General features: G+C 37.0%; 1 protein-coding gene across 2 annotated transcripts in view; it reads right to left on the bottom strand.

Moving 5' to 3' along the window:
* Positions 1-13,096, bottom strand: part of LOC149535076 (putative peptide/nitrate transporter At3g43790) — a 202,447-nt gene that overhangs the window by 162,665 nt on the left and 26,686 nt on the right. For both annotated transcript variants that reach the window (XM_089807859.1, XM_089807860.1), the window contains exons 3-7: positions 5,639-5,696; positions 5,412-5,514; positions 5,125-5,227; positions 4,797-4,850; positions 4,559-4,621 (exon numbers count right to left, since the gene is read on the bottom strand). In XM_089807859.1, coding sequence (XP_089663985.1) covers positions 4,559-4,621; positions 4,797-4,850; positions 5,125-5,227; positions 5,412-5,514; positions 5,639-5,696 — 381 coding nt within the window. The remainder of the gene's footprint in view (positions 1-4,558; positions 4,622-4,796; positions 4,851-5,124; positions 5,228-5,411; positions 5,515-5,638; positions 5,697-13,096) is intronic.

The following is a 13,096-nucleotide window of genomic DNA, read 5'->3' as shown; positions in this document are numbered from 1 at the left end:
AAACATCTAACTTTGGACCAGTCACGTTGTTTGTGAGATTTTTTATTTTTGTTGAAATCCTTCTTGTTACTCTTAAACTTTCTTTTTTTATTTGATTTGGTGTATAATGCTTGGATGTCTCCCTCTTGATTTGAACTTAGACATCTAAAAGCTAGTCTAGACTCCTCTTGAGTGCATTCATTCTTTAGTTGATCAAATTTTGGAAGTTCATGTCGTGAACTTAAACCTTGTATGAAAGTTTCCCATGACAGAGGAAGACCTCTAAGAGCAATCATGCTTAGTTCCTTATCATCCACTTGGCTTTGCATAGTTGCAAGTTGATCTTTTAATTCAATAATTCTTAAGTAAGAGATTATGGATTCTCCACTTTTCATCTTTATATAAAGTAGATCTTGTTTTAAATTTAATAATCTACTTGTATTGTTAATTTCAAATGTATCTTGAATGGAGGAGAACATTTCAAATGTAGTTTTAAGATTAGCTATAGATGGAAGTATATGATCCTTTACTGAGTCTATGATGATCTTCATCGCTTTATTATTATGTCTTTTCCATATTACTTTCTCGAATTCATTTTCAGGCATGGGTAAATTTGATTCAATGAAATTTTCTAATTCCATCTCTCTTAGCACTATTAATAATCTGATTTTCCAAGATGAGATTGATGCTCCATCTAGCCTATCTTCTATTCTTACGTGATTCACCATTTTAATGCTTTGAAAAACTTTCTTCCTTTAACTTTTGAAATCAGTTTAGGATGAGTATTTTGTAAAAGTTTTCCTATCAGTACAGCTCTGATACCATGTTAAGTATTGTGGATCTCTGATAGATAAAACAATTACAAATGAATGCTTGCAGAGAAATTCTAATTTGAATAGTGCAGAATATATTTACTTATCTTTGGCTGTGACCTCAGTAATATATTTGATTGTCTTCCTCCTTCAGCAGTAGTTGTAGCACTGAATTGCTATGTAACAAATGAAATGGTGTTGATAACAGTAAGTAATGTTTCACAATACTGATGCTGACTGCAGGTACTTGGATGCCATGTAATCGATGCTTTCCGTGTGGCAGTTTATACATATATATACAAAGGGTAAAGACATGACTCCAAAGAGTCAACAACCAATCTTCGAATCAGTTAGTGCCCAATAACAAATCAAGGCACGATAAGATTAACACCCAATAAAGTAACAGGGCACGATATGTATTAAGACCCGATACAAGGCATGAAACTGAAGTCTGCCGATAATATGAAGCCCGACCATTATGAAGTCAGTCAATAATATGATCTCTACACTGCCTATAATCCATGAAGCATAACCTGGATGTAGGCATATGTATGTGTATACGTATATTAATATGTATATATATACGTATGCTTATATCTCTGTTATTCATAGAAAACAGTAGTAACTTCAGTGTATCAAGAAATTCATGTTTTGCTTCTTCTGACGCTAAACATTAACAGGTTATAGAGGTAGTTAGGTGGTTGAAAAATTGAGTCAACATTTACCTCCAAAACTAGGAATCAGTCACTCATTTCTCCCTTCATATTCACCTCCATTACAATGCAAATAAATCACCTTGTATTGCTGCAACTTTCTTTCATTGTTGTTTCCACTTTCATCCAGAATTCTTGGATTAATTTCTACATCTTCTTGTGTGTTTGAGTGTAGATTTGGGAGTGCTTTTAAGGATTCTTCCAGCCTTGAGTCTTTTGGAGAAGTAGTTTAGTGCTTTTGCATGATTTTGGAGCTTTTTACTGATCTAGTTGTGGTTTATATGCAAAGCAAAATTCATTACAGACCAGCATTAATAGTTTTTTATTTTTTGATAAAAGTGTGCAGAGACAATATAAACTTTGTTAAAAACAAAACAAGGAAACAAGAAAGGGAACAAGGAGGAAGGAAGCTGGCAAGAGAGCCTCCACAAAGAAGAAAAGCAAAAGATAGGGCTGGGGCCAACAGCCATCAAAAGAACAAAACCTATGTTAGGTAAATCTCACTTCCTCTATGAGTCTCTTCACAACAGCAACCTTAGAGAAGGCCAGTTTAAGAGTATCACCATGGAATGTAGTCAAATCTTTATTGCCATTCACACCAATATTTGCCAACCAATCAGCTAGGCTTTTAGCCTCCCTATAACAATGGCCAATAATGTATTCAGAGAACCTAGGAAGGAGCTTCCAAACTTCCTTAATTATATAATGAAGGTCCCACGAAAATTGGCTTTGATTTGCAAAGGCCGAAATAACTATTTGAGAATCACCTTCAATGAAAAGGTATGAGATATCCATGGAGATAGCCAGTCTAATACCTTCCAAAAGGGTTCTCACTTCGGCCTGATTATTCGTACCATCTGGAATCCTTGCAGCAAAAGCACTAATGACTTCCCTATTAGAATTCCTAATGATGCCCCCAATACCAGATTTTCCCGGGTTTCCTTTACAAGCACCATCAAAATTTAGTTTTAGGAAAGGCCCAACTGGAGGGCACCATCTAGCCTGCAATCTGCAATCTAACTTGGTTGGTTTACTTACTAGGACCCCCTTGAGGGGAATGGAAATTCCCTTCCAGCCATTTAATATTCTGTTGTCAGCCAAGTGGAAATGGGAAGATAAGGATTTAGTCCTTCTTGTGAAGGCATTTAGATTTTCTGCGATAGAACCTTTGATTAACTCCCAAACTAGCTCCGACGAAGATTCCAGCATCAATAGTTAATTAACAAGCGAAACGTGATTAAACCAACATCTGTTTTCATATCCATCCCTCCATATTATATTGTTGTCATTTTCAATTTGGGTGAATTGTTTATGATTTTCAGCTCTTTGGGTATGTTACACCAATTCCATTTATAATATATATCATCAACACTTATTACCAACAGCTAATCTTCCTATTTGAAGGCAATAATGAATTGGTTCTAATTTTTAACCCTTAAAATAATAATGCCAAATATTTACCTTTGGCCTTCTATTCTATATTGTACCACTTTGCATTAGTACCAGCAATGGCTAAATCTTGTTATCTTCTGCTATACTTACCCCACTAAATAAGAGGTTAATTTAGATTAACTTTTCCCATCAAATAAGTGGACAATACCATTAAAATTCCCATTGATTTAGTGGGTGTACCCATTTTTTTTTGCCTCTAAAGCAAGTGGAAGATTCTTATTTCATTTCCTAAAATGCATAAGCAGTCCACTAAATAAGTGGTATTGTCTGGTTTACCACCTAGTGCTTTCCTTTCAATTGCTACTTTTTAGTTGGTTGCAATCTTGAACACTGTATGTTGCCACCTTACCCGTTTTGGGATCTGGGTGATTAGAAAATGGAAAGGAAGTTACTTTCAATTCAATTCAATGGATGATACTTTAAAAACTAAAGCCTGTAGTGGCTTCTACACAAGGGTTTCATCCTCTGACCAAAAGAGGAATATAGATGCTTAATCTTTGTGTAAGAAATTTTTGGCAAAAATAATGGATTGTTTTCCTCAGGCCCAGCTCCTTTTATAAACACTAGTCTGCTGTTTTTAACCATCTAGAAAAAGTCTTTAGAATTTATTTTTCTTTTAATTTTAATATTACAATTTGTGCTCTTGTCCTGGCGACTTTTGACAATATCAGTTTATAATATCACTTTATGTACTTCATTATTTGATGATAAAATATAAATTGTCTCTTAATGTTATTAAAGTTACATTTATGTAACTAAAATTGAATTATTAGATGATTTTCTTCATCCGTAAAGGGGTATATGGCAGGGGGGGAAAATAGACAGGACTATAGACCTTTTAAATTATTTCTCTATCACTATAATAATATAATTGGATTTGGATCTTGCCTTACAAGAATGTCAAGCCTCCTGATAAGATGAGACACATACTTTCAAACCAAAAATAAAGGTTTTAATAGTTGTTAAGAGTAATTTAATTTATTACAAACATAAAAGTAGTTACCATTAAATGCAATTTAAATACATAGTATGCACACTGTCCTAAACATAGAGACCGTGTTATAATGTTATCGACATATAGTAAGCCTTCCACCAAGATCTTAGAAATTCAAGAGAGCTACATAAAATAATGTGTAATTGCAAAAAAAAAAAAAAAAGAAGGTGCAAGCCTCAAGTATGTAACACTAAATCTATCCATCAAGATGTGATCTGCCAGGCAAGCTCCAGGTTTTGCAAACTCAGGTTCAAATCCATAAGAGGCATGATTGTGGTGTATTTGAAGCTTCCAAGATTAGTTGGGCTTACCTACAATTTTTAAATTGTTTACACCCCATATTGAGTGATATGGTTGAATGGAGGTTTTCTCACTCGCAAGAAAGGGGTGCACGGCTTGAGTAAAAGAAACGGTAGGCAAATATTGGCCTTCTGGTACAATTCAAGCTGCTGGCTCTCTCAACAAGAACACTATCACTTTCTTGTGTAATCATTCAAAAACGTAAGAATGTAAGATGATGTGCACATTTCTAAAACATGGCCTTAATTATTTAAATCGTCAATATACTCAAAATTCTCTTAAAACTAAAATCAGTAACTTAAAGATACCTGAGCCAAAAAACCTCCTAAAGCTGGTCCAATGATCAAACCTATCCCCCACATTGTACCAACCTGAAAATTAAGTGAATGACATATTAAGTTTCTTTGGACATCTAGAGCTGTCCTAAACATGTTGCATCCGAGATAATTTGAAACATATTATGCTAAATGAAAATGTTACTAATAAACATCCACCACAAATTTATCTTCTTAGGGATGATGAGACAATTTAGTTGAAGAACAGTACAATGGATAGCCCAAAAGTTTGATGTTCTTCTCTGCAAACTTCTGATGCATATGCCTGCGTCCAAAAGTAGTAGTATGCCACCCAACAATATGAAAGATAGAATTTATCAATCAAAACCTATCAAGATGCTAAGAAAATCGGAAGTAAAGCAAATTTCATACACTAGCATTTTACATAACTGTGAAAAACAGAAAATGATGGATTTGTCCATCGATCTTAATTTTCTTTTACAAGGAATTTTTAAGAAGCAGAAGGAATTTATTTGATTTCACTCTAGAAATCTAAAACTTAGCTTTGGACAAGTCCAGCAATCAAACCACAATTTTACCTTTACTGGGCCAATTATTCCATTGAAGCTTCCAAGAAGAAATCGCATTGAAACAGCCATCCAAAAATTAACGCTCATTCCAAATAGAGTATTGAATATAATTCTACAAAATTAATCATGCACAATAAAAGGAAACTCAAAACAGGTCCATCTGGAAGACAAACTTATCTTAAGACAAAGTTGTTATGCAGTACTAAGAGATTTTTCTTAAATTAATCCAAAGATAATCTAACCAAAACAAATTTTAAGATCCTGCGACTATCTAGATGGTAAAGAGTTCAACTAACACAGAAGCAACACCAATAAGCATAACAGGTTTACGTCCATATTTGTCTGCAGCCATTCCCCACAGCACAGAGGTCAAGAATCGCCCAAACATAAAGGATGATCCTGCATCAATTATATTCCAAAAACTCCAATGATTAAAGTCCATTAGTGATATTCAACAACAAAGTTTGATCAATGCAATGATGCACATTTTTATAAACAAAAGCAAGTTAGTTCATAGACTGACCAATGTAGCCTGCATAGTATCCAATATCTTGTGTCTTTGCCATATGAAAATCCTGTACCTGTCAAACAGATAGAGCTTGGAATGAGATTGTGATTTGGCTCCCACGTATTGTCATAGTAAATTTATAAAATAATATTTAGGTGAAAACGATGAGCATGTGCAATAGCATTTTTGTTAGTTCTTTCTAAGTAGTAGTTAAAATAAGCACTTCTCCTTCAAAGGTCTTTCCCTGCCGAAAAATATGATTTGATTAAGATACAGTTTTCTGATTGGAACACATCACTTTTCATTTTCTTCATTTTCTAGTTTAGCATACAAAGTTTTAAGAAATGAGAAGAGCTGACTTGGTTCTGATTTGCTGCATCAGGTTGGCAAATTTGGTTGATGTCATTGTGAACAATTGGCTTGTTCTTGACAGTGCAGTGTCAGGTTCTGAAATTGAATCTGATAAATCACATGCTACTGATTAAGAGGACCAACCTTGTAGATTGTTGACTAATGACTAATCAGCTATGTTACTCCCAGTTTCCGGGACAAGGATGGCAGGGGACAGCAGGACAGGTTTACAGGACGGCAAAAAGTTTTGTCAATTTTGGGGACAGAAGGGGACAGCAAATGGGGACGGCTATATAACAATAGGGAAAATTAAAATGTGTAGAGATATTTAAAATATTTATGTGAAAACATGGATAAAGCATGTAATTATACATAATAGAACCTTAAAATATAAGAATGAGCAGAATTTATATGCCAAATTTGTGTTACTTTGAGAGTCAAAGTCTAATTTGTTCTAGAAGTTAGAGTCAAAGTCCCCTGAGTGTCCCCAAATCTCCGAGACATCTCCAGGATGGGATGGCTGAAAATATACCGGGGACGCGGCCCCAAGTAACAGTGGTAATTAGAGAAGAGACTAAAAACTCATCTGCTCTCCGTTGCTAGTAAGTTTGAAGCCTATTGAAAAGCTTTTTTTTTTTTTCCTGTTCGAGAACTAGTGTTGGACAAAACATCCAAACCAATGAAAATAATAGACTTACTTTAATCAAATAACATAAATAGAAAAATCTACATGTTACAAAATAATTAGAATACTCTACACATAAAGAGAGGGCCATGCTTCGGAAATTTTGGTATTTCTAAGTGGATTACAAAATCAATCGGGCAACACTGAAATAAACTTCCCTCATGAGGGAAAAACTTTATATGATTACGTTGTTTGCATAATACTCTTATTAAGTGTCATGTCTCCTCTTTTAGCTCAGTCTAGCAAAGACATGTGAGTCAGCTTATTATGGGGTCTTGTAGGCTGATAGGGTTGGATAGAGACCCAATATGGTTATTCAGTGTTGGAGACTTGATGTTCTGGCAATTACTGATCAGTTAGGAGACGTTCCTTGTTTTTAGGAGGTAGTTCCTACTTTTTAGGAGGAATGATCTTGCCCAAGGTTGGGTCTCCATGAGATTACTCTTTGGGTTTAGTTTCAGAGGGATAGGGCTTGTTTTCTAAATTTCCCTGGATTTTAGGGATGACACTGCCAGTGGATCCTTGATTTCCGACTTTAGTCACAGACAGGTGATAGGATGATTTTATGGTTTGTGATGTCAGTTGGGCATTTTGTGGCTATTTGGGTTATATTTTTAATATTTCCTAAGTTAGCATTTAATAATTAAATAAGGCTAAGTTATTAGCCATTTTGGAGTAATAAGGGGTTTTTGGCCTCATCTGGATGTGCATCCTATGGTGTGATAGCTCATTGGAAAGGTCTCGAAATTCTCTAAATCTTTCTCTTTGGTCTTAGGGCAATTCAGTGAACAGATCTCTGTCTACGAGGAAAAAGATCATTTTCTAGTAACATGACCACTTTAAAATAAGAAATTATAACACTTTCACTACCCAACGCCACTTGGAGACACTTAGGATTCGATTTGCAATTGAGAGGGGTTATAAGGAGATAGAAGCTTCATTCTAAGATCATCTTTTGCATATTTGACAACTTGTTTATGAATTTTCTCTGAACGAGCGATTTCTAGTCTGGGACGCAAACCCTAGGTTAGTGATTGGTTGGGACGTAGCCCTCAGCGATCTTTAGCACCGAATCTCTTAGGTATTGTGCGTGGTGATTAAGGACAGAGGCATCAATTCTCATTGGGGTTTCAGCGTGGCATATTATCTTCCCAGTTGGGACGTGGTTCATTACAGCCTATGGGACGCCATTTGCAGTAGATACACCACGTGGTGTATAGAGTATTGCTTGTATTCACCTCTGAATGTATGCTGGATTCAAGAACAATCTTCACCTTCCAATTTGACATCAAATTTGTATGTGAGCTTTGGGAAATGCATTGGATTTATTGCTTGGCTCTATAATTCAGGCAAATCTGCCTGGTACGGTTTGCAATAATTCTAATTTTTACTAAATACCTTATTTATTTCAGTTTTGTTTCACGGTTGCTATTCCCTATTCCTTTCTATGTTATAAAACCATAAAAAACAAACAAACCTTTATGCACTTCGATCTAATTCTACAAGAAAACATAAATAAACAAGAAAACTGATTTAAAAATATAAAATTAATCAGGGATCTTTTAGGGGTATTAGAGCTTACATCCTGCCAGCTTGTAGGGTTTGTGAGAAATTGTCACAACAGATTTCAGCATTTGGGTACTGGCTAAAAAGTTTTGATAATTCATTTTGGCATGTAGGTATTGGATAAAAAAATTTGATAATTCATTTCAGCATCTGGGTACTAGCTAAAAAGTTTTGATAATTCATTTTGGCATCCTGGATCAAAAGTTTTGATAATTCATATTAGCATTTGGGTAGTCACTAGTTGGTGGATTGAATACAAATCTATGCATCCAAGAGCTGAGATACACAGATTTTATACGCGCAGGAGAGCTCAACTTGAGCAAGGGTTTGGAATAGACCAAAAACCTATTATGGCAAAAGAACAAGTGGGCGGCACAGGGAATCAAGATGATGAAGAGAAAGAGATGGTGCAGACCCTATTCACTACTCAGCCTAGGATAGCTTAGGCTTTAGACAGATTACAGGAGACCTTGGAGCGTTTGGAGATGGGTGGACACAGAGGCGAGTGAAGTAGATTAGTTTCAGTGATTGGTAATCAACACACTCATCAGTCCCATTTTTCAGTAGGGAGCTCCCTTCATTCCTCTAGGTGGCATCGCCATCATACACCTACTACAAATAGACCATTGCTTCCTCAGTTCATACTAGGTGAACGGCCAGCACAGGTGGAACCACCAAAGGTGGGGTTCCAGGAGTCAGTTTTCGTAGCCATAGCTGAGTGGAGAGCTCTACCCCCTGAGGTCAGGGATGTCTTCCCTCTTCCCTAGTATTGTGCATAGCGTACAGATACAGCTAGGTTCAAGGGAGATCGTGGTTATAGACCACCATAGCAACAATAGAACTATGACCTCAATAGAGCTACTGGGAAGATCACATTGGCTACATATAATGGCTCATGAGATACGAGTGCACGAGCTTGGGTTCACAAGTTGGATATATATCTTTCATTACGGCCCATGCCTGAGCGTGAGGCTATTCAGTTTGTTGTGTTGCATCTAGAGGGGATTGCCTATGATTGGTGGCACCATGGATTGGTTACCCAGGATCACGCCTTGGTACATTCCTATGTTGAGTTCACTGAGCGACTCATTACACGGTTTGACCGTAAGGATACAGAACTTTACTATAGAGAGTTGGTTCATCTGAGACAAATTGGTCATGCAGAAGCTTATATTAATGAGTTCCAGCACATTGCAGTTATAGTACCTAATATGACACAGAAGCGTAGTGTGATGCTATTCATTGAGGGATTGCAGGACAGGCTTAAGGGATTGGTTCGTGCTTTCCATCCGGCCACTCTTAAGGATGCTATTGATGTGACATTGAGATTGGACACCACTCCTACCTCTTATCAGACTGATAAGAAACCATCGGGGAATATACAGGAACCACAAAGACCTCCTTTACAGGCTAAGGACACACCACCTCCACCTCCCAAAGTAGACCTGGATTCTAGAAATGAACTAAGGAGGAGGAAATTATGTTTTTCTTGTAAGGAGCCTTGGGTACTGGGACATAGGTGCCTTGGGCAGGGAAAGGCACATCTTATTGAGGTCATATCAAAAGCAAACGATGAGGAGGTTTCGGATAGAAATGACAAAGATGATGGTATCCAAATTGAGCTCAAAGATGATGAGGTAGCAGTCGCAACACAAGGGACTATGGCTACGTTGTCAAGTGCACCGATGATTCACCTCTTCTACATCTCGAGTATGATCCATGGGCATACTGTGTATTGTTTGGTGGACAATGGGTCTACACATAATTTTATAAATACAAGAATGGTAGACCGATGTAGTCTACAAGCACAAAATTTTTCAGGAATCGATGTGACTATGGCCAATGGTCTTACTCTGCAATGCGTCAAGGGTATCCCATAGTTGAGCATAGGCATAAAGGGATACGCCTTGATAGATGACTTTTACATGTGGGATCTAGGGGCCACGGATGTAGTTTTGGGTGTACAGTGGTTGCAATACTTGGGGAGATACAGCCAAGATTTCAGGAAGAGGCAATTGGAGTTTATGGTGGGGAGAAGGAAGATCATGCTCAAGGCATGCCCACTTCCGTCTCAGGGTGGATCAGCTAGGAGTATGATTACTGATTAGGACTCAGATAGTAACAGTGATTTGATCATAACCCCATGTCCCTCAATATCTCAACACACAGGAGCGGATGCCTTAGATTTGCCACAGAGATTGTATGAGGTTTGGGACGGGTTGCATAAAAGACTGTTTTGGGACCGGCTATTGGTCTGAATTTTGACAAGAGGACAGGATGGCCATTTGTTTGGATTCTTGGGTGTAAGGGTATTCAGGGGTGGATACTCTACTGTGACGATGTGATCTACTTCACTTCTACACCTTACAGTGGGGAGTATGTTTGTCCTAACGAGACACTTTAGGTTTGGGGTCGATCAGTGCTTTGTATTTGGATTGCTTGGGATAGTGGAGGATTAGTGTTGTATTGCTTGTGGGCAAGCATCTCCAAGAGGGGAGGACTGTCATGTCCCCTCTTTTAGCTCAGTCTAGTAGAGACATGTGAGTCAACTTATTATGGGGTCTTGTAGGCTGACAGGGTTGGATAGAGACCCAATATGGTTATTCAGTGTTGGGGACTTGATGTTCTGGCAGTTATTGATCAGTTGGGAGACGTTCCTTGTTTTTAGGAGGCAGTTCCTCCTTTTTAGGAGGTATGAACTTGCCCAAGGTTAAGTCTCCATGAGATTAATCTTTAGGTTCAGTTTCAGAGGGATAGGGCTTGTTTCCTAAATTTTAAGAGCATCCCTAGATTTTAGGGATGAGACTGCCAATGGATCCTTGATTTCCAACTTCAGTCACAGATAGATGATAGGATGACTTTATGGTTTGTGATGTCAGTTGGGCATTTTGTGGCTATTTGGGTTATATTTTTAATATTTCCTAAGTTAGCCTTTAATAATTAAATAAGTCTAAGTTATTAGCTATTTTGGAGTAATAAGGGGTTTTTGGCCTCATCTAGATGCGCATCCTATGGTGTGATATTGGTCTCAGGGCAATTCAATGAACAGATCTCTGTCTATGAGGAAAAAAGTCATTTTCTAGTAACATGACCACTTTAAAATAAGAAATTATAACACTTTCACTACCCAACGCCACTTGTAGACACTTAGGGTTCGATTTGCAATTGAGAGGGGTTATAAGGAGACATAAGCTTCATTCTAAGATCATCTTTTGCATATTTGACAACTTGTTTATGATTTTTCTCTGAACAGGCGATTTCTAGTCTGGGACGCAAACCCTAGGTAGTGATTGGCTGGGACGTAGCCCTCAGCAATCTTTGGCACCGAATCTCTTAGGCATTGTGTGTGGTGATTAAGGACAGAGGCATCAATTCTCATTGGAGCTTTAGCATGGCATATCATCTTTCCAGTTGGGACGTGGTTCATTATAGCTTGTGGGACGCCATTTGTAGCAGATACACCACGTGGTGTATAGAGTATTGCTAAGTTGCCAGTTCGGGTTCGGTTCCAAGTTCGCAGTTCAAGAACCAGTTCGCTCGTTCGTCAAAATTTTGGAAGGGGTTTGGATTCGTTTGGGTTTGTTAGTACAAAAACATGTAATATATATATATATATATATACATATATATATATATATATATATATAATCTTTATGAAGCATGAGTTAAAATTAGAATGTAGCATAGTAACATAAACACATTTAAACAACAAAAACTTTAAAACAGCATAAACAATAAGTTATAACATATCATGGTGATCATACCATCATATAGTAACATAGTTCAATCAACTTCAACATCAAAGATGAAAGATTCAAAACATTTAAAATATCAAGTTCAAGTATCATTGTTTCACGTTCAGTGTTTAACAGTAACTAATGGAATAAAAATCTATTAAAATTCTGAATTTTTAGTTCTAAGTTCTTCAATCTTCATCTTCTTCTTCATCTCCTCCTCCGCCTCCGCTATTACTTGCACCAAGGCCAATGGGATCAGCAGCAGAATCAACAATGGTATTGACATCAAAGTCATCAAAATCATCAATTGTAAGCCTAGCCGTAGAAGCATCCAAGTCCACAATCTCTACATCAGTGTTTAACACTAACTAATGGAATAAAAATCTATAAAAATTCTGAATTTTTAGTTCTAAGTTCTTCAATCTTCATCTTCTTCTTCTTCATCATCTTCTTCTTCATCTCCTCCTTTGCCTCCGCTATTACTTGCACCAAGGCCAATGGGATCAGCAGCAAAATCAACAATGGTATTGACATCAAAGTCATCAAAATCATCAATTGTAAGCCCAGCAGTGGAAGCATCCAAGTCCACAATCTCTGCATCTACATCCCACTTCTTTGTCTCCCTTCTTTGTATTCTTGACTCTTGTGCGAAAGAAGGCACAAGTTGTTATGCACAAATACCAGGTTCTCTGCTTTTTTTTATTGCAACTTATTGCGCTTCATCGAGTGGATAAAAGAATAGGTGCTCCAATTTCTTTCTGATGTTGAAGAACTAGCAACCTATAAAGACAACATAGTGTAAGCAATTAAAAAAAGAATTAATTCAATCTTATAAAAAAATTCTTTTGAAGATAAAGTGAGCTAATTTTTTAAAAATAAAACTTACTTGCGATATAATTTTGATTGCAAGGGGCTGCAATGTTAGGAATTTTTGGCCATGGAGGTACCACCAAGCATGAGCATCCTTCTTGAAGCAATGAGGAAGAGCATAATTACTTAGACCTCTAGCATTGACAAACTCAATGAACTCATCCATGATTACATCTCTTATATCATCATCAAGAAATATTCTTATAAATGTTGCTTGGTACCCGTCAGACACTTCCATATCTCTATATGGTAGCAACCTTCCTG

The sequence above is a fragment of the Cupressus sempervirens genome, chromosome 10 (genome assembly GCF_028749045.1).
Source record: "Cupressus sempervirens isolate cs-2001-9-10 chromosome 10, ASM2874904v1, whole genome shotgun sequence".
NCBI classification, from domain to species: Eukaryota; Viridiplantae; Streptophyta; class Pinopsida; order Cupressales; family Cupressaceae; genus Cupressus; species Cupressus sempervirens.
This window is presented reverse-complemented; position numbering and strand designations above follow the sequence as displayed.